A 22027-nucleotide genomic window follows, 5' to 3' on the forward strand; every position below is an offset into this window, starting at 1 on the left:
CCGGACCCCGTGTCGGGGCGCGCCGACACGCGTTCCAGGCTGCGAGAGAACATGGAGATGTCATGGGCGCGACAGAGCCTGGCGCGGATACCAGCAGCGTGTGTGTGTGGACCGCAACGTTGTCTGTGTGCGCGTGTGTGTGCGCGTGTGTGTGAGCGAGTGAGGGGGAGAGAGAGAGAATAGGTGTGCGCTCGGGCGCCCCGTGCCTCTGTCTGGCTGCTGAGGCTGCGATGGGCGCAGGCGGCTGGCCGGGCTGGTGGTGCCTCCAGACTGCACTTTCGTAGAACAATCGCAAGAGGAAATCGCCGTGGGTGGGAGGAGGAGGAGGAGGAGGCGGCGAAGGGGATTTCTCCTGCGTCCCCTTCTAACGCGTGTCTCCCGTTCTCTTTCCCCCTCACCCCGTCTTCCCCTCCTCCCGTCCCGTCCTCCCTCGCCCCGCATGCTCCCGGCTTGCCGCCTGCAGGATGAGTTCCACCCGTTCATCGAGGCGCTGCTGCCTCACGTGCGCGCCTTCGCCTACACCTGGTTCAACCTGCAGGCGCGGAAGCGCAAGTACTTCAAGAAGCACGAGAAGCGGATGTCGAAGGACGAGGAGCGAGCGGTGAAGGACGAGCTGCTGGGCGAGAAGCCCGAGATCAAGCAGAAGTGGGCGTCCCGGCTGCTGGCCAAGCTGCGCAAAGACATCCGGCCCGAGTTCCGCGAGGACTTCGTGCTGACCATCACCGGCAAGAAGCCCCCGTGCTGCGTGCTCTCCAACCCCGACCAGAAGGGCAAGATCCGGCGGATTGACTGCCTGCGCCAGGCCGACAAGGTGTGGCGGCTGGACCTGGTCATGGTGATTTTGTTTAAGGGGATCCCCCTGGAAAGTACTGACGGGGAGCGGCTCTACAAGTCGCCCCAGTGCTCGAACCCCGGCCTGTGCGTCCAGCCACACCACATTGGAGTCACAATCAAAGAACTGGATCTTTATCTGGCTTACTTTGTCCACACTCCGGGTAGGTCACGCTCGGTCCCCCCACCCCAACCCCCATTTTATTTTACTTGCTGGCATTTGTCCTGTTGATTGTTGCTTTTCTCTCCGAATGATACACCCTAAGGACCGACCCAGGGCGCCCGCCCGTCCTGTCCTGCCGAGGCCTGCAGCACGCCGGATGTTCAGTTTTTCCTTCTGTTTCCCTCCACCCTCTCTGTTCTTTCTCCTTGGCTCCCTTGCCATGTTCTGATATTTGATTTTCGTGCATCTGCATCTTTGCAGGACCATGTTACCCAAAAGACATTGCAGGGCTTAGGACTGGGGCCATGATGTCCCAGAATTACCTGCCATGGTGAGAGTTTGTGATAAACACCACCACCACCAAAAAAAAAAAAAATCCACTCATCGCTCTGATTTAACATGAGCCAAAAGAAGTATTTGGGGGCAGGTGCTGGCTTTCCTGCCGCTTCCCCTCAAGTTCAGGGAAGGCCGGATTTGGCACAAACGGGGTGGGCAGCAGTTCGGTGGAGAGAGGGGTGTGTAAAACCTCCGGGTACGAGACAGAAGGAATAGAGAAGAGGAGCCAAGGCAGAGGGGGGCAGATTCTGGGGCCCAGGTGCCCAGGCAGGAGTTCTTGGGGCTGGGGTTGGGCTGTCGGAGGGTAAGGAAGTCATCTGATTGCACAGAGAGTGAAAAGGAGCATGAGGCGTCTCATGCTCTTCCCCTTCACCTGATTTCTTTTCCGCTGAAGTGACCAGAAAACAGGATGGGTGCCCACACTCCCCGCACCTCTGCTGGCGGGCAGAGAGGCTTTGGGGCACAGGCATGTCAGGGAGCACGGAAGAGATCTTAAAGAAGCAAAGAAAGTAAAAAAAAAAAACAACTGTAAAATTTCCTTTCCTTTTTCTGTTCCAAGTAGTTCCAGCTCTCTTTGCTTTTCCAATTTTACTCTGCATTTTGGGTCAGGGTGGTTCAGTTTTCCCCTTCTGTCCCCCCCCTTTCCCTTTTTATAATTTCTTTCCGCTTTTGTTTTCTTACAAATTGAAACAGAGATGGCTGGTTAATTTTTAGCCTCCACTCAGCTACGCCCAATTTACTGCCGCCTTTGAAACCTAAATGGGCGGCACTCTGTGATTAAGCAAGGCAGAAGTGTGTTTACATTATGCCCAACCAACTTGTAATGAGAGGGCTACCAAACCTTTCTCTCTGTGTGTGTTTTCCTTTCCACCATCCCAGTATTTTTTTCCTTCTTTCTCTCTTTATGCGAATGTAAGAGAATGTGGCTTAACTTCAACTCGAGTGAATGTTCTTTCCTCTGCAAGTATGTGTGTGTGTGTGTGTGTGTGTGTGTGTGTGTGTGTGTGTGTCTTCCTTCCTGTTCATTCACAAAAAAGAAAAGCGACTCACTTTTCTGCTGTGGTCACCCCTTTGCCTCTTTGGGAAGTTGGGAGGAGTGGTGTGACTTAATCCAGAAATGAAATTTTGGGGAGCTTTCAGCATTGTGTCAGGAATGGAACCTCGACTGAAAGTTTATATGTGGAATTAGGCGGGGGGAGGAAAAGGTGGTGCTTGAGGCCTCTCTTCTTACTCGTTGTCTCTTGCCCTGAAAGGTGGGGTTGGTAGTTGGTTAGAGGCAGAAGGCCCCCTACCCCCGCCCAACTCCACCTCCCTCTGCGGATCTTTCTAGGCCTGCACCTGCCCCTGTGACTATCATGAATCCTCATGAAGAATGACCAACTGCGAGTTTTCTCCCTTGTTCATCCTTTTTCTTTCTGAAAAAGAGACCAAAGAAATTTAAAAAGTTATTCCCTCGTTCTCTGTCTATACAGCAAGTCAGAGGGGTGTGTGTGTGTGTGTGTGTGTGTGTGCCTAGTGGTGGTGGAGGCGGCTTGGGGAAGGCTTGGAGCCTCCAGCTTGTGTCTGCCAGGTACCTCCTCCACGCGGGGTTTCTGTACTTTTGATTTTAGAAACAGGGTCTCCATGACAGAAATCAATATTCATCTTCCTCCTGAGCTGGTTTCCTCCTGCCCGCTCTCTACGCGGGTCCCTGGAGCTGAGCTGTGTTCCTGGCCTCCTTTATTTTAGGCCAAGTTCTTGACTGCTGCCACCACGGATGGGGCCGAGGTCGGGTGAAGTTTGTGCGAGGAAAGAGGCTGTTTCGGGGCCAGCCTTCTCTCTCCTGAACTGACCAGGCAGATGTCAGGAGAAGAGAGGTGTCCCCATCCGCCCCCAGCTGTCATGAGGTCATCAGCCCAGGAATATGAGTGAATTCATGCTGCCCCATCACATGCAGCCACAGCCACCTCTGTCCTGGCTGAGTTCCTTGGCAAAAGCTGAGTGGAGAACTAAGGATTTTTAAAAATAATTTGTCTATAATTCAGGTCCTGGAACTCCAGGGAATTTCAATGAAGGCTTTTCTTGCTGGAATTGCTTTAATTCAAGTGTGCTTTCCTGAAAGAGTGAGGGTGAGTTGGTGTGGCAAGGGCCACCATTGGGCCTTGGGGAGATGGTCTTGGGATGGTGTGAAGCAGGCAGGGCTTCTCCAGGTCACCCCAGTTTGCTAGGAAATGTCTTCTGGCCGAACCCCCAAATGGCATCAATGTGGCAGCCCAGCCTTCTCCACGCTCATACCCTCAGGCCTGCTCTTTCCTCCCAGTATGAACTGGGGGAACGGGTGGGGTGGCCAGGGCTCGGACAAGCATTACTTTGGGCTCTAAAAGAAGTGTTTTCTTTCCTTAAAACTGGGCTGAAGAACCTGATCTGGGCTGAGCGGATGGTGCCGGGTTTGATGACAAGCCAACTTGACATGGTGGAAAGTGTGGGGGAGTGGCTTCGCCTCTGGCCGCCATTGTCATCGCGGCTTTCTGGAGCCCTTGTTCTGCCTCGCGTGAAGCTTCCAAGAGATGGCATGGTTGAGAGGGGACAAAGGACGCAAGTGTGATGTCGGGAGCTCTGCTCCCAGCATACGGGGTCCAAAAGGTTGTGTGTTGTGTCCTCCGTGAGGGCATCCTTCCTTCGAGGAATCTTGCCGTTTACCCCACTTGGGAGGGGAGGTTGAGGCAGAGCAGGGTCAGAGAGCACTGCCGTGGGGAGGAGAAGGTGGTGTGTGTCTGGTGACGTCCTTCGATCCAGAGGGGGTGTCCCAGGGCAGGTGGCCATCGGTGGAGATGAGCGTGGGGCCAGGAGGCCTCCGCTTGTGTGAGGAAGGAGGGCTGAGCTGGTCTGGAAGCGCTGGTGGACTATCTCCAAAGCTTCCTCAGGTTCTGAAGGTGAACCGGCATCTCCAGACCTTTCCTAACCCAGGAAAGAAGAACAACCTGAAAGTAATAAATTGGCCCGCGGTGGAGGCCCGCGGAGTCCACGCATTTGGGTGGTGGCTCCTTTCTCTATCTCAGCTTTTTCCTGACGGAGACGTGTACCGTAGAAGGAACCCACACCACCAGTGCCAACGGTTGTCGCCTGGTGGCCAGTCTCTATCCATCCATAACCCCCACTGCCCACCCACGCTGGGTTGTTTGGAAGAGAAGCCAGGCAGTGGAGCTTTTCATCTGTACATGTAATTTCTGTATCATCTCTGAAGAGAAGGATTCTTGAAAAACGTACCCATAGTACCACCATGACACCTAAAGAAAAGCAGCATTTTTTTTTTTTTTTTAGTGCGATCTGATCGTCAGTGTTCACTTGTCCCCAATTATCTCCTAATTTTGTTTGTTTGGATCTGGATCCAAATCAGGTCTATGCATGGCAATGGGTGGATCCGTCTTTCAAGATATAATCTCCAGGTGGTCCTCCTCCTCCTCTTCCTCTTTCTCTTGGTTTCTTTTCTAGCAGCTTTTGGGTTGTCATTAAAGGAACCAGGTCATTTGTCCTGTAGGGTTTCCCGTCTGACTCTGCAGGCTCCGGTTCCCTGCTTCAGTCAGTGCGCTGCTATGAAAGGAGATCTGCCCCCCCCCTCGCCTCCAGGCCTTACCTGTGGAAGGAAATGGCTTAGCACCTGAGGATGTGTCTAAGTGAACTTTTTCAGGGGCAGGGTCGTCCTCAGGTAGAGCATCTCCCCGGTTTTTGCACTCTGCTTCGGGGCTTGGGACTTCGCAGTAAGCACCGGTCAGCAAGCACCGGTTTTGGGGACTGAGGGAGGGCTCCTGGTCTCCTTCCTTCCTCGGTAGTGGAGGCCATCACTTGGCTACGCCAGCCGTGCCAAGATATGGCTGATGCCAGCAATGCTCCCCCAAGCCTTTGCTGGACGCCCAGTCCGTCTGGTGGCACTAGTGTAAATTCATGGGAAGGGCCACAGGAGCACCGGCTGCCCTTTGTGTGTGTGAGGGGGGAGGTGGGGGTAACTCCAGCCATGGCCACTGTGCCTCCTTTTTCAAGCCCCAGAAATGCCACTGGTCTGCAGCTTCGAGGCAGCGCCATCTGGTGTCAGGGCCAGCAAAGACTGCAAGGCCCAGGAACTAGATTCATACCGTGCAAGAAATACAGGCTATCTTTTAACCCCTAGAACATCCTGGAAGAGATGTCGCTATTGTTCAGCTTTGGTTGTAAAACTCTTCCGTTCGTCTAATCCGGGGGGGGGGGGGGGGGGCGCAACATAGTAGGCAAGCAGTGGGTTACTGTTGCAATTACTGCCATGATGTCACGAGCCCAAGGCTGTCTTCTTCCCTTTACCTGTAGGTCTCATTTCTCTGTCTTCAGGGACAACTTAGGTGCAACATGCAGCCTTTCAAAGGCTTAAGGCAGCTCTCGGGGTTCCTTTCTACCTCGCCCCCCCGGAAGCTGTTCCTTCTCCAGACCTAACTTGCCATTCTCTGGCGCCGCCCGCATTTGGCACAGCCTCTTGCGCCCTTGCCTTTTGGTTACCTGGAGGCCTTCTTAAACTGGAGCATTCTGTCTTGAACGCAGAAACGGCAGGCGCGATCAGATCTCAGGGTAGCTGCTCCAAGATTGGCAGGGCCTTCCAGCTATGTCATTTGCGGGGCCCCGTGTAACATGAAAACGTGGGGCTCCTCGTTCAAAATGATTAGGAATTGCAACGCGACAACAGTTAGAGCGTGGGCCTGTGCAGCTGCCCCCGTCGCTCGCCCATGAAGCTGACCCCGGCTGCCCTTGCTCTGTTCACGGGACGTGGGGTGCTTGGCTCTGAGTGGTGTGGAAGGGTGATGGGGCTCAGGCCGACCTCAGAGAGGAAATCGAAATGCCCAGACCCTGCCCTTGAGCTTGGTCTTGTTGTGGAACCCCCTTGGCTATCTGCTCCCCTCCCTTCGTCTGCTGTATATCCACCACCCAACCAGGTAGAGGTCCCTGCTGGCTGTGATGCACAAGGGGTCTTGGGGGAGTGCTCACTCTGCTGGCTGAGTTGGAAGCTGTAGCTCCAGGAAGAAAAGAGCCTCCCTTGTGTGAGCTTGAGGGATGTGTGAGGCAGAGGATGGGCCACGAATAAGCCGGAGGGGAGGGTACCTATAACCCCAGCCTGGTGACCAGCTGTGCTGCACCGCCCGCCGGAGGAAAAGGGGCCACTCTGCGGCAGGAGGGCTGGGGTCCAGGCGCGCAGAAGGACTTCCTGAGGATTTGATTTACTTTTTGGCATCGCCGAAGGATGGTCGAATTTCCTTTATTCATGAATGTGCGCTTGGTGAACCTACTGTGAGCAGGCCCGTCTGAGAATGAGAGGCTCCTGCGTGCGGCCAGCAGGGTTTGGGTGAAGGCCTGGTGATGACTTCTAGGAGGCACCATCCTGCAGGCACGACTGACCGACCGACCGACTGACTGACCGACCGATTGACCGACGGACCAGGACCGTGCATTGACCCATGCTAGAGGGGAGGGAAGACCCAGCAGAGCTTCACGGGGGGGCAGCTCCCAGTGGGCCGTGAAGAGGGGAGGGAGGCAGGGCCCATCTGGGCAATCTTCTAGGGTTGCAAAGATCTGGGGTGCCTGGGAAGGGTGGGCCGGAAGGTCCGAGGGCTGTGCCATGGTCCCCCTCTGTTCTGGTGTCCCAAGGCAGCTGGGGAGGAGGGCACAGCTGAACGTCCCCCTTTCTGCCCAGGGGAGAAGGCGGCTCCCTCCCCACCCCTTTTTCTCTTTGCCCCATCCGTCCCACCACCCCCCTGTCTCAGGAGCTGCCACGCTTCAGTTATTTTATCCTTCAGTGTCCGATTCAAAAGTCCTTTCAAAGGCCCCAGCCGTGTCAGAGCGGTGCTCGCACAAAAGGCCTCTTTGATTTCTTGTTTGTTTTCATTTGCCAATGGAGGGGGAGGGGGCAGGAGAGAAAGAGCTGCTGGGTTTTAAAATTTTTATTTGGGTTGCTTCATTCTCAGAGGGGTCGGCTCCCTGGAACTCCTTTCTGAGTTGGGGGCTCGGAGGCAGGGGGCACCCTTCCGAGGAGAGGGCTGGAGTGGGAAGTGAGGGTACCCCTGCAAGTAAGGAGTAGGTGCATGTGGGGGGGGTAGGATATAGTCATTGATTCACCTTCATATGTTCTGTGCTGGGCCTGAGGGTGGGCAGGGCCAGGAGGGAGTCCCACTGCTTGGCCAGGGAAAGTTCTGGAGTGCCTGGCCCCAAGGGGCACGCCCCTCGCAGAGGCCTGCTCACGGCGGTAGGACGGGAGTCGTCCGACCCTCGGCTTTGTCATTTTCTTTCTCGTTCCAGATTCTGTCGTTTCCCTCTTGGTTGGATGCACAGGGGGCGGGCATCCTTCCAGCATGCACACTCCTCTGATATCTATAGCACCTTGAAATGCAGACGGGGGCTCCCCCCTTTCCTTCAGGGAGTGATGTCGTTGGGGGGGGGGTGAAAGGTCAGCCTAGCAGCATGGTGCCCACAGGCCTGGGACGAGCCCCCGACCCCCCAGTCTTGCTCTCGCCCCCTGTGCCTCCCGCCTCTCCAGGATGGCCAGTTTGTGCGACACTTCAGCGTGGGCACCCCTCCCAGAGGACCCAGCCGATGGCTTGTGGGGGACCCTGGGGACCGGCCAGTACTGCTGAGGCTCTGACAAGCAGGGAAGGAGCTACGGCTGAAAGGGGGCCAAAGGCACCCCTGCCTGCCCGTGGTTGGGGACTAGAAACACCAGCCCCGTGCCTGTCAGGTGCCTATGGGAGCCCACGTGGGCGTGCCCTGACATACCAGGAAGAAGGTTGTCATGCCCGCGTGGAGGCCTGACTGCAGGGGTTCGGGAAGAGAGCGCTGGGGAGCGAGGCTCGGGCAGGTGGTCACGGGCGTCAGCAACAGGGAAGTGTGCCCACTGGGTGAGGGGGGCTCCGCAGGGCCTGGCTGGCAGACGGGAGGAGGAGGCTGGGGGGCTGAGCGATAGATAAATATAGCTGATGGCATTTCTGATGATAGGTTTTTCTTGGCACCGAGGGCACCGTGGAAAATAGCACGACAAGCGCCTGGCCCCACAGGCCGCCGGCGCCATCTTAAGCGTGTTTGAGCTGAAGGGCTGCTGGCATCGCAGGAGGGTCCCGGAGGCGGAGGGAGGCTTGGCTGGACTGGACCTCGCCACCCTGGGTGCCTGGGCTCCTCACTTCCCGATTTCCTGGCCCTCGGGGGAGTTTTCCTTTAATATTTTGGGGCTGCCCTTTGTGAGCCTGGCTCCCAAGTGACCTGTCCCCCCCCTACCCACCACCATGGCCTGTCTGTTGCTGGGGGTGGCAGAGGGGGGGGTTCTAGTTTCACTTTTGATGTCTTAATGAAGCCCTAGCATGCCACGGCCCCAGTCAGGGCCAGCGTTGCTGTTATTGGGGGGCATCCAGTAACTTAAGGGGCACCCATTTGTCCAGGTTCCCAAAGCTCTTTGTCCCCTGTCAAGGGAGGCGGGGCAGACCCGTGGTCTCCGTGTCCTGCTTTCATTCCAGTTTTCCATCGAAGGCCCAGTATGATGGAGGCTCCGTGCTGAGTCCTGTCCGTATGTGACGCGCTGAGATGCTCACACCAATTCTAGGTTCAAACCCGAGCTCCCAGCCACGTGTGTGCGTGCTCAGGCGGCACACACAGGGGTCTCCGTGTGTCGTGAGGAGGTGGTGAACCAGACCGGGGACCGGGGAGGCGTCCCGGAAGATGACCTGCTCGAACCACACCTTGAAAGACGGGAAGCATTAGCCCGGTTTTGTTAGCCGGCTGAGCGGGTCAGCCTGTCGGGAGCTGGGTCCCCCCCACGATGATCGGGTGATATAGGCAAGGCGGGTCTTATCATCCCCACTGTATAGAGAAGGGAACCCAAGTACACAGATGTCGAGGTACCCAGATCACACCATGAGTTTCTGGCAGAAGGACCCCAAGTTCCAGGTCAGTGAGCACCTCGGCTTTCCTCCATGGGCCTTGCTGCCTTTGAACTTCACTGCTGGTCCCCATGGTCTCCGTTGCTCTCTAAGAGCTGTGATCGCCTTTGAACTTCACTGCTGGTGGGTCCCCATGGTCTCCGTTGCTCTCTAAGAGCTGTGATGGAGGGGCTGAGCCCAGCCTGGGGCTCAGCCAGCTCAAGGGCTCCCCCAGCCGGCTGAGCAGTTGGGGTGGAGACAGAGAGAGGGCGCCTGGCCTGGCCTGGATAGTGGCCTCCCTCCCCACCACCAGCCCCTGCCTCCCACTTGGGAGGAAGCATCATTCCATAGACAGGGCCTGTCGGCTGAAAGCCTGCCCTGCTTCGGCCAGCTCAGCTTCTTGGTCCCCCACCTGGAGCATAGGAGAGGGCAGGTAGAGTGTGCAGGAAGTCCAGGCGTGGGGCCAGGCGGGCGCAGCTGGGTCCTAGGATCCCTGATCCTTGCTCTGTCATGCCCTTTTCCTGGGAGCCTGGTTGGAATTGTGGTTTGAAATAAAAATGCATGTAGTTATCCTAATTAACCAGCCGATCGATGGAACTTTTGCAGTCATCTGCTCTTCATTGCCTCCACGTAGACGCTCACCCTGACCCCTTTCTTAAAGTTTGCAAACTTTGGGGCTGTGTGTGCATAAAACCTCTCCCAACGTGTCGAGGGGCTGGGCTGTGGAGAGGTTAGTTTGTGGCCAGAGATTTTCCTGTTCCCGTGGCTAATAAGACAGGGACTGACCCTCTAAACCAGGGATAGCAGCTTCCGTAGAGCCGGGTTTCCCAATCGTGGCACTGTTGACTCAGGGGCCAGATCATTCTGTCACGGGACCGTCCTGTGCATTGCAGGATGCTTAGCAACATCCGTTGGCCTCCACCCACGAGGTGCCAGTTGCAACCCTCCACCCCAGCTGTGACAACCAAAATAGCTCCAGACGGAATTGCCCCGCTGAGAACCCCCGGCCCGGAAGAAGCAGAGGGATTCAGACAGAATGTCGCCCGTATTCAGCTCTGGCCTCCCCTCCAGGTTAGGACCTCAGTGACCTTTTTTCACATGGTGACGGAACCCCTGAGCCCTGGCTGTTCCCTTGCACGTCCTGTACTGTTTTCCCCTTTCTGGGCAGCAGGATCCCTGGACGAAGCCACTGGGGGCTCCTCTCCCCCCCAGGAATCATGAGCCCCTCCGAGTCTCCGACTGAGCGTCCCTCCTGATGTCCTGCGTCATGGTCTTTGTGTGCCCGGGCTGCTGATCTGGGGGCTGGAACAGGGACTCGGGCCCGTGTGTCGAGGCAGTGACCTCACCAGGCCCGTCCCGGACCCGAGGAGCAGCAGGCATTCGTTTCTGCACGGGATGCAGGGCCCAGACGTGTGGCCTGAGCCTCGGCTCTTCTCTTTTTTGAATGATGTATTTTTAATATATGTTTTTATTGATTTCAGAGAGGAAGGGAGAGGGAGAAAGAAATAGAAACATCAATGATGAGAGAGAATCAATGATGGGCTGTCTGCTGCACACCCCACACTAGGGATCGAGCCTGCAACCCGGGCATGTGCCCCGACTGGGAATCAAATTGTGACCTCCAGGTTCACAGGTTGATGCTCAACACGGCTGGGTGATTGATTATATATATATGTATATGTTTTTAATTACTGTACTAAGACACACTCTTTGTAAAAAATGCAAACAATAGAGAAATGTAAGAGACTGGCTAGCTTCCCAAACCACCCTCCTGCACCAGAGAGAAACTTACTTCCTTAATTTGTGTAAGTTCTTCTAATATTTTTCATCAGTTCATATAACAAATAACTTAAATATAAAGAGAATCTAGTTTAAGAGCAGATGGTACGTTTGGGCTCGTTGAGTTGGCTCCATCCAGTGCCACTGTAGTCGTAACTTTGCCTCTGCCCATTCCACCTGTGTCCTGGTCACCCCAGTGCAGAGCCAGTGCCCCCTCCTCTTTGCCTCCGAGGTGGCAGTTCCTGCCATTCCCTCCTGGGAGCAGGGCGACTAGCACAGCGTGTGCTGGTGTCGGAGTGGCCAGGATCCTACTCTGGGCATTCCCGCTGCCAGTGGAATGGAGGTACTCTGACCGTGGAAGTCCGGGCTCAGGCCTCAGCCTGTGCTGAGATCCCACCAAAGGCCCAGCCATCAAGGCATGGGGGTGGGCAGATGTTGAGGGAAAAAGGGGCCACTGATAAGTGGCCTGTCCGGCTTCACTAGGCCTGACTCTGGCCTCTCACCGCTGGAGCCAGCTTCCCAGCTGTTGCCATAGGACCGTCCCTCCACCAACTGGCCTGTCGTCCTAAGGCTTTTCTAGGCCTTTCAGGTTCCTTCCGGGCGTGGTTGCAGCTCGTACCCTTTCTTAAAATGGGGGTGAAGTGTCCCTCCGCCTCCCAGGATTTATCCCATCATAATTCTTTGTGGCAGGCTTAAAGATACGGCAGAAAGAAGAGTGTTCCCCGCAGGCCAGGGGCAGGCACAGGACAGGGAGAAGGAATCTGGAGAGAGCTTTGCGGCTGGGCTTCCTGGTCTCGGGGAGGCTACAGATGACAGGCAGGAGTAGGGTGACACCTGGTGACTCTTCTGGACGGGGTGCTGTGTGCGGAGAGATCAGGAGATCCCTGGAGGTGGCCTGCAGGAGGCCGACCGAGCACGGCCCTTGGGGAGTGTGTCCTTATTATGCCGGCAGATTATATCCCCATTAGAGCATAATTATTATATAATGGGCATTATTGCATAATGGCAGTTATATAACACGTGGCCCGGATTACAGGAGAGGGGGGTGTAATAAGTGTATATCCTCTGGCTATAAATAGCCACCAGCCCTACATTGTATCTGTGGTCACACCAGAGCCACCTTATAAATACCCAGTGCTGGGCTATAAATTTCCGAGTGATGACGTAGGCAGCCATGGTACCTAGTTAGGGGGTAGTAGGAGGGCCCTGCAGCCTCACCAGGCCACATGACATCATCGTTTCCATAGCAACAAGAATGCTCCCCGGGGGACCAAGTGGCGAGAGTCCTTTAAAGGGAGGGAGGCAAATGGATCGAAAGCTTGGGTGGGAGGTTCTGAGCCGGGGATGAGTGGGGTGGGGTCCCCTGGGTGGAAGACAGGGAGGGTGAGACAGGCCGTCTACTCTCAGATGTTCTGCTAGAGCCAGGGCAGGAAAAGTGCCTTTCATCTCCTCTTTCGAGGGTCTCGGGTCCCCTCCCCGTGTGTCATGTGAGACTCAGCCCCGTGCAAGGGAGAACAGGGGAGCCAAATGGTCTCTCTCTGCCCTTTCCTCCTCCAGGTGACCTCTCCGTGGCTCTGGGACCACTTGCCAAAGGGGAGTTGAACGTGGGCACACCAAAGCTCTGCACCCCCGTCTGTCCTCCCCAGGGCGGGGCCGCTCCCCTACCAGAGGTTTTAGGCCACTTTTGGCCTCAGTAACCGAAGAAATATGTGAGCAATTTGGTGAGCGGCTGAGAGAGCCTCGTGGAAGTCATGGTGCTGGGAAATGGCACCGGGGAGAAGGAGGCGACAAGGAGAATCGTTGGCCTCAGAAGCAGCCGTGGGGTGGGGTGTAATCTTCGTCGGTGTGTGAGAGGTAGTTTCATATTGGATGGTAAAGCTCCTCTTCTCATCCCTGAGGGTAGAGAGGAAATGAGGTTTGTTGGCAGGTGAAATTGGGAAGGAGGCAGGGCGGGTGACCAACTCGTCCCATTTTGCCCAGGAGTCTCCTGGTTTCAGCACTCTTGTTCCAGAAACCCCTCTGCCTCCCGCAGACCCGATTGTTGGTCACCCTAGAACAGCGGTTTTCAAACGGGAGCTCTCTACCCCCCAGGGAACGTTTGGCAAAGTCTCTAGACCAGCGGTTCTCAACCTGTGGGTCGAGACCCCTTTGGGGGTTGAACGACCCTTTCACAGGGGTTGCCTAAGACCATCGGGAAACACATATATAATTACATATTGTTTTTGTGATTAATCACTATGCTTTAATTATGTTCAATTTGTAACAATGAAAATACATCCTGCATATCAGATATTTACATTACGATTCATAACAGTAGCAAAATTACAGTTATGAAGTAGCCACAAAAATAATTTTATGGTTGGGGGTCACCACAACATGAAGAACTGTATTTAAGGGTCGAGGCATTCAGAAGGTTGAGAACCACTGCTCTAGACACTTTTGGTTGTCACAACCGGGTGGGGGGTGCTGTTGGCACAGGACAGTTCCTCCACAAGGAACCACCTGACCCCGAACGTCACTAGTGGCGAGGGGGAGAGGCCCTGCCTGGGAGGGAGGGTGAGCAGAGCCTGCATGTGTCTCCTCAGGACAGCATGCCCCACCCCTGCTAGCAGAGTGGTCTCCTGGCCTCGTCTCTGAATTTCTTGCTGCTCTTTTTTTTTTTTTTTCTGTGCTTTGATTGGTTGCATGTAGGGTTCTGGGACTGAGGGATCTTTTCTAGGGAATCATGGGGATTCTGAGAGGGTCTTCCTCCTTCTCAAAGCTCGGAAGCCCTTCAAACCTAAGACAGTGCCGAGCAAGCGCCCTGCCAGGCATGGGGCATTTTTGCCTGTTATCTTAAAAAAAAAAAAGCAATGGAAAAATCATTAAACAACAGACCCTTATTGTTTCTGAGAGATAAGACCTACCCGTTTTCCCCACCTTTCAGGCCAGCTCTTCCTGAGTAGCGAGCAGGCCACTTCCGCCACCAGGCCCATGGGGGCCTCTGAATGTACCAGTCCACGAAGCCCACTTCCCAGACCCAGCAACCAGGGCAGGGCTCTGCCACCCAAGGAGACTTCATAAGTGGTACAGACGAATGAGCTGAATCCTACTCTGGCAGGTGGAGTTCGCAGGATCTGGGTTATAAGCTACCTTATGTCACTGATAGTCGATGACATTGTGCCTAACGTACATGAAATGTAATTGCAGGCCTGTGGCTAACGCCTACCTGTGTTTAGGGTGTGTTGAGTTTATTATGTGGCTGCAGTTTGCTTGGCACCTTCTAGACCTAACGACACGCATCGTGTGGCCAACTGGGTCACCGTTTCTGTTGCCTGGGACGGGGCGGCAGACAATGGCCAAGATGGCGGTGCGGAGCTCTGGTCTGCACTGGGGAGCTGGCCAGAGAGGAGGATCAGCTGGGCCTCGGCTGCCCCTTTGTGCGTCAAGCCCAACTTTTGAATTTGGACTTGGGATCAACACAGCTAATGAGCACGGACGGGGAGGCAGGCCCGCGGGTCTGCAGGCCAGGCCCTGCTGCTGCGCCAGGGGGAATTCAGCGGGGAGCGGTGCTGGCTTCGAACACAAAGGCCACTGCTCCACGAAGTAGTAATCCTCAGGGGATTGCCAGCGCGAGAGATAGGGCCAAATGAGAGGCCCCGGCCCTGAGGACCGGCCAGATTTCTCTCACTTATTTATGGTGTTGTGGTTTATAAAGTGGGCCCGGCGCACAGATCTCCGGGCATAGTTTCAAAAGCATGCATTTCTTTTAAATTAAACAACGTGCGCACACACACACACACACACACACACACACACACACACTCACACACACACACACACACACACACAGTCTGTTCAAGCCGTGCTGCTGCCCAGGAGTGTTCCTAGCCACGTGGGACAGTAACTGAGGATGATGGTCATGCAGCCACCGTCTAATATTAGATTTTGTAACTCAGAGATTCATTAATATAATTACTCAGATGCCAGCCTGGCTTGGCAAGGCCTCTTGAATTGTGTTCCCCTCCAACAAAGAGCTCGGGCTGCGGGGATGCCCTGGTGAGCGGAGCCCACTCCCTGGTTTTACGAACAGAGAGCAGAGGCGTGTGGGGGCTTCCTCGGTGCACACCCCTAAGTGGCATTTCCAGGGTGGCGAGCCCTGCCTTTATGTGTCTCGTCTGGAGACTGGCCCCTCTGGAGAGTCTGCCGCAGGAGTGGGCCGTCAGCGGGGTGAAGCCCGGCTCGAACGAAAGGCGGTGAAAGGTGGTCGCGGGCCTTGGCTGGGAGCTGGGTGACCTTGCTCCCCTGTGACACTTGGTATTTGCTTTTGTAGATTTCTCTCACTCGGCTGAAATCTTGGAGCTGGGACTGTCTCTTACCTGCCTTTGCACCTGTCTCTCACCCGCGTGTGGTTTTATACCAGCCCATAAGCCCATTCTGAATAGGGAGCTATCTTCAGATGGGGAGCGGCGGAGGGCCCATCCTTGAGAGGATGCAAAGGCACGAAACGTCCTGATCAGAAATGGGGCTAAGGAAAAAAAGGGGGTGCAGCAAGGGAGAGTGGCTGGTGTGCTTTCTGAGTGGGGATCGCACAGGGAAAATCCTGATAGGTGAGGAGTGGTGGAAGCTTCTGGAAGGCTGGGAGGGATGTGGCATGCAAGTGAGAAGCTACGGGTTAATGGTTTGAAAGGGACTTGGTTTTGCAAAAATATTTTTTTTCCCTTTCTGAGAATGAGGTGTCAGGAAAATGGGGAAAGAGCAGCCCTCTTCCTGGTCCCCCTTCCCCCCTCTACTCCCTGGCCCCTTGTTAAAGGAACCATTGCTGGGTGGGCCACAGGCCACGCCTCAACCCGCTCTGCCCACCTCCAGACCTTTCCTGTCTTTTTGGTTGGGCCTGCGAGACAGAGGGGTGTCCCCACGTCTGGCCTCGCAGCATACAGGCCCCCAGCCCACGTCCTCCACAGACACGGCCTGTGTCCCCTGAGTTCACCCTTTAAGGGGTCTGCTCCATGTCAGAACCTCTCCTCCGCTAGCCTCACAGATGCCCTGGGCCTGGGTTGGCAGGGAGCAGCCCGGGATCGGGATTGCCTTTTGCTCTGAGCCTCCCCTTTTGCCAGAAGCCCGGGCCTCGGGTGACTCCTGCGGACGGAGGAAGATGTGCGGCTGGCTCTTCTTGCCCTGGCTCTCCTGGGGACCCCTCTGGCCCGCGCCTCCCACGGCGAAGATGGCTGCCGTCCCCCAGCTGGTACATGTACTCCCAGCTCTGGCGGCTGGATTTGGTTCTTAGCAATGAATTATTAAAGGAACGCGAACAGTGCGTTTCTCACACACTGGCAGCACACAGCCACGGCTCCGCACCGACCCCAAAGTCTGTTCTGCTGTGGGTCTTACTAGTTTTTGAGTGAATTCCCGGCACGCCCTCTCCAGCTTAAGGCACTCCGGCCAGCCACTGCCTCTCTGCTCCTCAGCCTCTTTCCTCAGGCCCCGCGTGCCTGTCCTGGACTTTCTTGGAAAGCTGTTTTCTCCTCCCAAGGCCCCTTGTCCAGTCGAGGGACAGCCCGGTGCCCAGTCCCGGGAGTGTGGCCTGTGGGAGTGTGACGTGCCCCGGCGTGACAGTGGTTGGGGGTGTCACCCTCCTTCCTGCTCTGTGGCATTTGGCCTGGAGTCCCCTTGAGCCTGCAGGTTCTGGAGGCTGGAATCTGACTGGCTCACGGGAATGCGGCTGGATCCTCAGCTGTGGTTTTGCCATCGCTTTATTATGTGCTTCTGCAATTGGGGAATCTTTTTGCAGTCTCTCCTCCATCCCTTGTTTTTAAAAAAGCTATTTTTTTTTTCTGATTATAAGATGAGTGCATATTTATATCATCATAAAATGCCAAATAAGCACAAAACCTAGAGGGATACATAATCTTATCAAAATTCTACCACTTAAAGAGCCACTATTAACCTTTTGTTGCATTTTTATACCTATTCATGTACATACTTATTTTTCTTTTTTAAAAAAAATGTATTTTATTGATTTTTTTACAGAGAGGAAGGGAGAGGGATAGAGAGTTAGAAACATCGATGAGAGAGAAACATCGATCAGCTGCCTCCTGCACACCTCCTACTGGGGACGTGCCCGCAATCAAGGTACACACCCTTGACCGGAATCAAACCTGGGACCCTTCAGTCCGCAGGCCGATGCTCTATCCACTGAGCCAAACTGGTTAGGGCTTATTTTTCTTATTTGGAGTTTATGATAAAAACACTTTGGGGTGCTACTTTTCAAAGGGAACACTATTGTGTACTCGGCCATGTCACAATTTTTCAAAACTAATTTGTGGTGGTTTGGCATCTTTTCCTATTAGCTGCATTGGCCCTAATTCTCGAAATTTCTAATAACGTCTATCCCCTTTTTGTTTTGACAATGATAAATTACTCTTTGTTATTAAAGGTAACCCTGCTTATTTAAAAAGCGAACAAACGTGCTTGAGACTTCAGCACGCCAGAGCTGCTGCAGCCCCCCTCTGTGGGGGCCATCAGGTCTGGGGGTTCTGTTTATGAACTTCAGACGCAGGCTTCCCAGCAGCGAATCTCCAGGCCAAGGGTGTAGACTCGTGTGAAGACCCTTCGTGTTTACTGTTAAGTTGCTGTCTGGAAATTTGATTCCTGCAGACGGCACGCCAGGGCCTATCTTGCCACATCCCCAGCTGCACCCTTTCATGCCAGAGCCCCAGAAAGACACTGCCATCATTTGCACTCGTCACACACCTATCGTGTCATATCACATCAGGATGCGCTTCCTAGGAGCCCAGGCTCCACCCATGGAATGGGTGGATGTCGGTTGCATCGGCTCACATGTCCTCTGATGGACACGTGCTCTCGTCCTCTGTAAGAGCTAACCTTGGATTCACCCCACATGCTTGCACCCGTAAACCCCCGGTTTTATGTGGGTCTGAGGTTCCCCCCTCTCAGGTCTCTCTCTGTAAGCACTGCTATAAGGGAAGGGGTCCCCGAGGACCCAGGAGCTGGCGGGGGAGCCCGGGGAATTCCTGGCAGTGAGCCGGTGCTGGCCATGGTGTCCTAATGGCAGTCCCCCCTAGCGCCACCCCGAGGGGCAGGCCTACGGTGGCCGCCAGCATGTGTCCAGAGAGCTCCTGAGGAAGCAGCTGACCCCTGAGGTCTGTCTGCCGCCAGGACAGTAGGCCTGCTTGGTGAGGTGTGCGTCCTCCTATGACTGAAGGGGAGACTAACGGAGGGCAAAGGCCTCCCTCCCGCCCGCCCTCCCTCTAGGCGCCTGTGTGAGTGAGTGTGCCCTCTCGGCTCCCTCCCCTGGCTCCTGCTGTGTAACCCTCACATCCCACAGGCACACGTGCCCTCCTTCACCTTAAACACGGGCCTTCCCTCACGTTCTACATCTTTCTGGCCCGTGAAGGCTGCAGCGTCTCAGGTCTCCGATGTCCCTTGTCCCTCACCCCATCTACTTGATGCTCCATCTTCCCAGAACTTAACTGTCCTCAGGCCTTGCGAGGTGGGAGCCGGTCCCTGACTCCTGACCCCTGAGGCCCAGCAGGGAGGGGGTTCTGCGGGTCAGGAGAGACAACAGAAGCTTCCTCCCTCCTTTTCTGTGGCAGCAGCGCCAGGCATCTTGCTCCTAGAGGGCCTGCCATGGGTGGGACAAGGGTGTTTATGAAGCTTGGTCTATTCTCTTCCTCTGTGGGTGTTCAACACGTGATACCCTGTGGGTATCTGTGTGTGTGTCTGTGTGTGTGTGTGTGTGTGTTGGTTGGGTGCGTGTGTAAATGTCAGTGCGAACCACACTGAGGATGTTAGAGGAAGCTTTGAGGCTGGCGACGGATGGTCAAACTCCCGTTGCTCCCACGAGGACAAGCCAGCCCAGGGAGAGTGCAGTTGCCTGCCCTCGGTCACCCAGTGAGTACTCAGGTCACCCAGGGACACAGCCACGGACTCCAGGCCCTGGGCCCCTCGGGCCTCGAGTGATGGAGCGAGTGTCTGTGCCGGCTGTGTACGCGCTCGCTGTGGAGTGTCAGGCCCTTCCCGCCCGCTCAGCCGCTGATCTGGGGCTCTTTGTGAACCTGCCTCGCTATTAATCTACCTGTTAGTAAAAGAGATTACAATTGCCATAATTACAGGGCGCTGCGGCTCCACCGGCAGGAGCAGGGTTGAGTGAGAGGCAAGGGGTGGGGGAGTCCAGCCCCACAGGAAGCTGCTATTAAAAGCCCCGTGTTTTGATATAGTGCAGGGACAGCGGCCCTTCCCTGGGTGCTGGGCAGGCCCTGAAGGGGGGCTGGATTCCACCCAGGCTCGGGCATGACACAGGAGGTCAACAGGGCTGAGGACAGGGCGGGCAGGGGAGCCCCGGGCCCCCTGACTCGCAGGCCCCAGGCTGGTGCTGCAGGGACAGGCCTTCCCAGGCTCAGAATGGCGGAGACAGGGTGGCCCTTGTCACAGTGGGGCAATGACTATCCTCTGAGGGGGCTCTGCAGCCGCCAGCCCCCACTGATTCGTGTGGACAAACGGAAGCGCCTGGCCTGTGCCGTCACCAGCCCAGAGCTGTGGGCAACGTACTCCCAGGAGGAGGAGACACGGGTCATCTTGTAGCACAGGGGCTCTCAGTGAGGGCGATTCTGGTGGTGTTCGGAGACATTTTTGGTTGTCACTACGGGGTGTGTGTGTGTGTGTGTGTTCACTATTGGCATCTAGTGCTGAGGCCAGGGATGCCGCTGTCCCCCAACAAAAGGGACGGCCCCCCACAGCAGAGGATGATCCTGCCCTCATGTCAGGGTGTCTCCGTGGGGAAGGGAAGGAGTGGGAAGGGCAGGGCAGGCCCCAGGAGGGCTCGCTGACTCCCTGGTGCTGTGTCTCGAGATCTCAGTGCAGGGTGCCCAGCAGAGAGCACTGTCGCTGGGCTGGCAGGACAGGCACCCCAGGCCGACAGCCCCAGCGCGTTGACCTCGTGGTTGGTGTCAGTGGCTCAGTCCACTCCCCTCGCTTTCCTGGCAGACCCTGCACTTACTTGCCCTTGCTCCCCACCCGCCTGTATCCTTGTTGCCCGCCTTGGCATCTGGGCGTTAAGGGTGCAGACCCTCTGCCCCAGCTCCAGCCTCATCAGCCCCTTTGGGTGGGAGGAGTCACGGGGAGGGGTGCATGGCTGAGAAGGGCTTTCACCCTCCCACTCCCATCTGCAAAGGCGCCGGCTACACCGTGGCTTCTCCAGAAAACACGTCTAGTCCGGCCTCCCCTCTGAGGCATGGAGCTGAGCCGGATGGAGGCCTCACGGGTAACCCTCAGCGCCTGCTTCTCTGGATGGGCACAGGAGCCTGTCCCCACCATCCACGCCTGAACACAAAAGGGGCGCTGCTGTGGGCCGGCACTGAGGCCCTTTCCCACTTCTCTTTCCCATTTTGGCCCCATCCTAGGTGCCCCTTGGGAGAGAGGACCGGATGGCTGACTCGGGCTGGGCCAGGGGTGCAGGCACTCGGTCCTGTATCTTAGGGCGTGTGCGCTGTTTGTGTGCAGGCTGTGCATGGGGTGGCTTCTGATACCCTCCCAGCCCTTCGGCCACTGCGTCTGCTTTCTGAAAAGTACAGTGATTTTCAGCTGTTGTGAATTCTGGGTTTCACACCGAGTCCCTAATAGTGGAGTCGCTTTGCTCCCCCCCCCCCTCCTTTTTCTTCTGCCTTGACAGCTTCAACCTTATAATTTTACCTTCTCCAGCCTCCCATGTGCTCCTTTTCTTCCGTCTCTCCTTCCTGAGATTTTTGCTGCTCATCGCAGGGAACCCCCTTTAAGGAGAGAGCGCTCCTGACAAGAGGGGAGGGGCCTCCTGTCAAACACTGGAGTTGATGTTTTGTTTGGGAAAACGTCTGTAAATAGGCTGCGAGGCGGTGATTCTTCATGGATCCCTGTGCACGAGGGCGTCTTCTTGTGTCTGTGCACATCTCCGCGCGGGAATGTCAGGAGGAGAGAGAAAGGGAAGAGGGGAAGGAGGGAGGAGAGAGGCGAGGGATGGCTTCTGGGACAGTGTCTTGGCCTAAGTCACAGGCCCCGATCAGGACAGGGCCCAAGGCCCAGGCTCTTTAAGGGCCAAGGTGAACATCAGAAGAGAAGCCACCGTGGTCACAGTGGCTCAGGGTTGGCCGTTCAGAAGGCTGGAAAGGGACGGTGGGCCTGTCCTCCCCGCTGAGGCCCTGAGAGGTGGGTGTGGAGCCAAGGATTCCTCCCACCCAGCATGGGCCGATCGGCCTAGATTCCCAGGAGCAACGTCGCTTCTTCCAGCCACGAATAGGAGCCCGTTTCTCCCTGGACGCCAGGCTGTCTCCTAAGTAGCACCGTCTGCAAAGGCACTCCCTGCTCCTTTCTTATTTTTAAAGTAAGACTTGTTGCCTGGGATTGGCCCCCTTTTAAGTGTCAGGTGGCTCACCTATTCCAGGATTTGACTTACAGCAAACTCACTAAAAACCCTGGGGTGCTGGACTTCATAAACGGGGCCACGGCCGTTTTCCCACCATCCGCCTTCCGGGACCGCGGAATGCTCTGCCTCTCAGCCTCTCTCTCCTCAGCCAACACCCTCCCTGAATCCATTTTGAGTTGCTCTTCCCCGGCCCCGTTAGAAAATGTCGGCTCCGACTGCACCATGCTCGCGAACAAAGGTGCAGAACAATTTTGGCTGCTTCGTCCAGGAAATAAATTCCTCTCCGGTGCCAGAAACCACTGAGTGGTGCCATGTGTTGAGCTCTGGGGCCCAGCACCATGGGCAGGGCTGCTGCTCGGGGAAGGGTAGGCTCAGGAGGCTCTGAGGATGAGACGCTCGCTTTCCACACATCCCACCGTCCCGGGTCAGGGACCCAAGAACTTGCCCCTTGGCCTGCTCTCCCAGGCCTGGCTTCCCATCTGCAGTTGCCCGTGGTTTGGTTGGTCTCCGGACCCACGGCAGACAGGCCGCTCTCTCTGTCCCTGGGTGCCCACACCTTTCTTCCCATGTGCCTTGCCCGGGAGCTCTTGCTCTGTCTTCTTTCCGGGCTCTCACCTGCAGTCT

At 56.0% G+C, this 22027-nt stretch overlaps 1 protein-coding gene across 7 annotated transcripts in view; it reads left to right on the plus strand.

Annotated features, from left to right (window-relative positions):
* Positions 1 to 22027, plus strand: part of NFIX (nuclear factor I/X (CCAAT-binding transcription factor)) — an 87617-nt gene that overhangs the window by 24147 nt on the left and 41443 nt on the right. For 3 of the 7 annotated variants that reach the window (XM_005881572.2, XM_005881576.2, XM_005881575.2), the window contains exons 1-2: positions 7 to 125; positions 464 to 995. In XM_005881572.2, coding sequence (XP_005881634.1) covers positions 63 to 125; positions 464 to 995 — 595 coding nt within the window. In that variant the 5' untranslated portion in view covers positions 7 to 62. Of the gene's footprint in view, positions 1 to 6; positions 126 to 463; positions 996 to 22027 lie in introns of those variants that run through there. The other 4 variants (XM_014529439.1, XM_005881574.2, XM_014529440.1 and 1 more) reach the window with 2 other exon arrangements.

Source organism: Myotis brandtii, unplaced genomic scaffold (assembly GCF_000412655.1).
Source record: "Myotis brandtii unplaced genomic scaffold, ASM41265v1 scaffold680, whole genome shotgun sequence".
Taxonomy (NCBI): domain Eukaryota; kingdom Metazoa; phylum Chordata; class Mammalia; order Chiroptera; family Vespertilionidae; genus Myotis; species Myotis brandtii.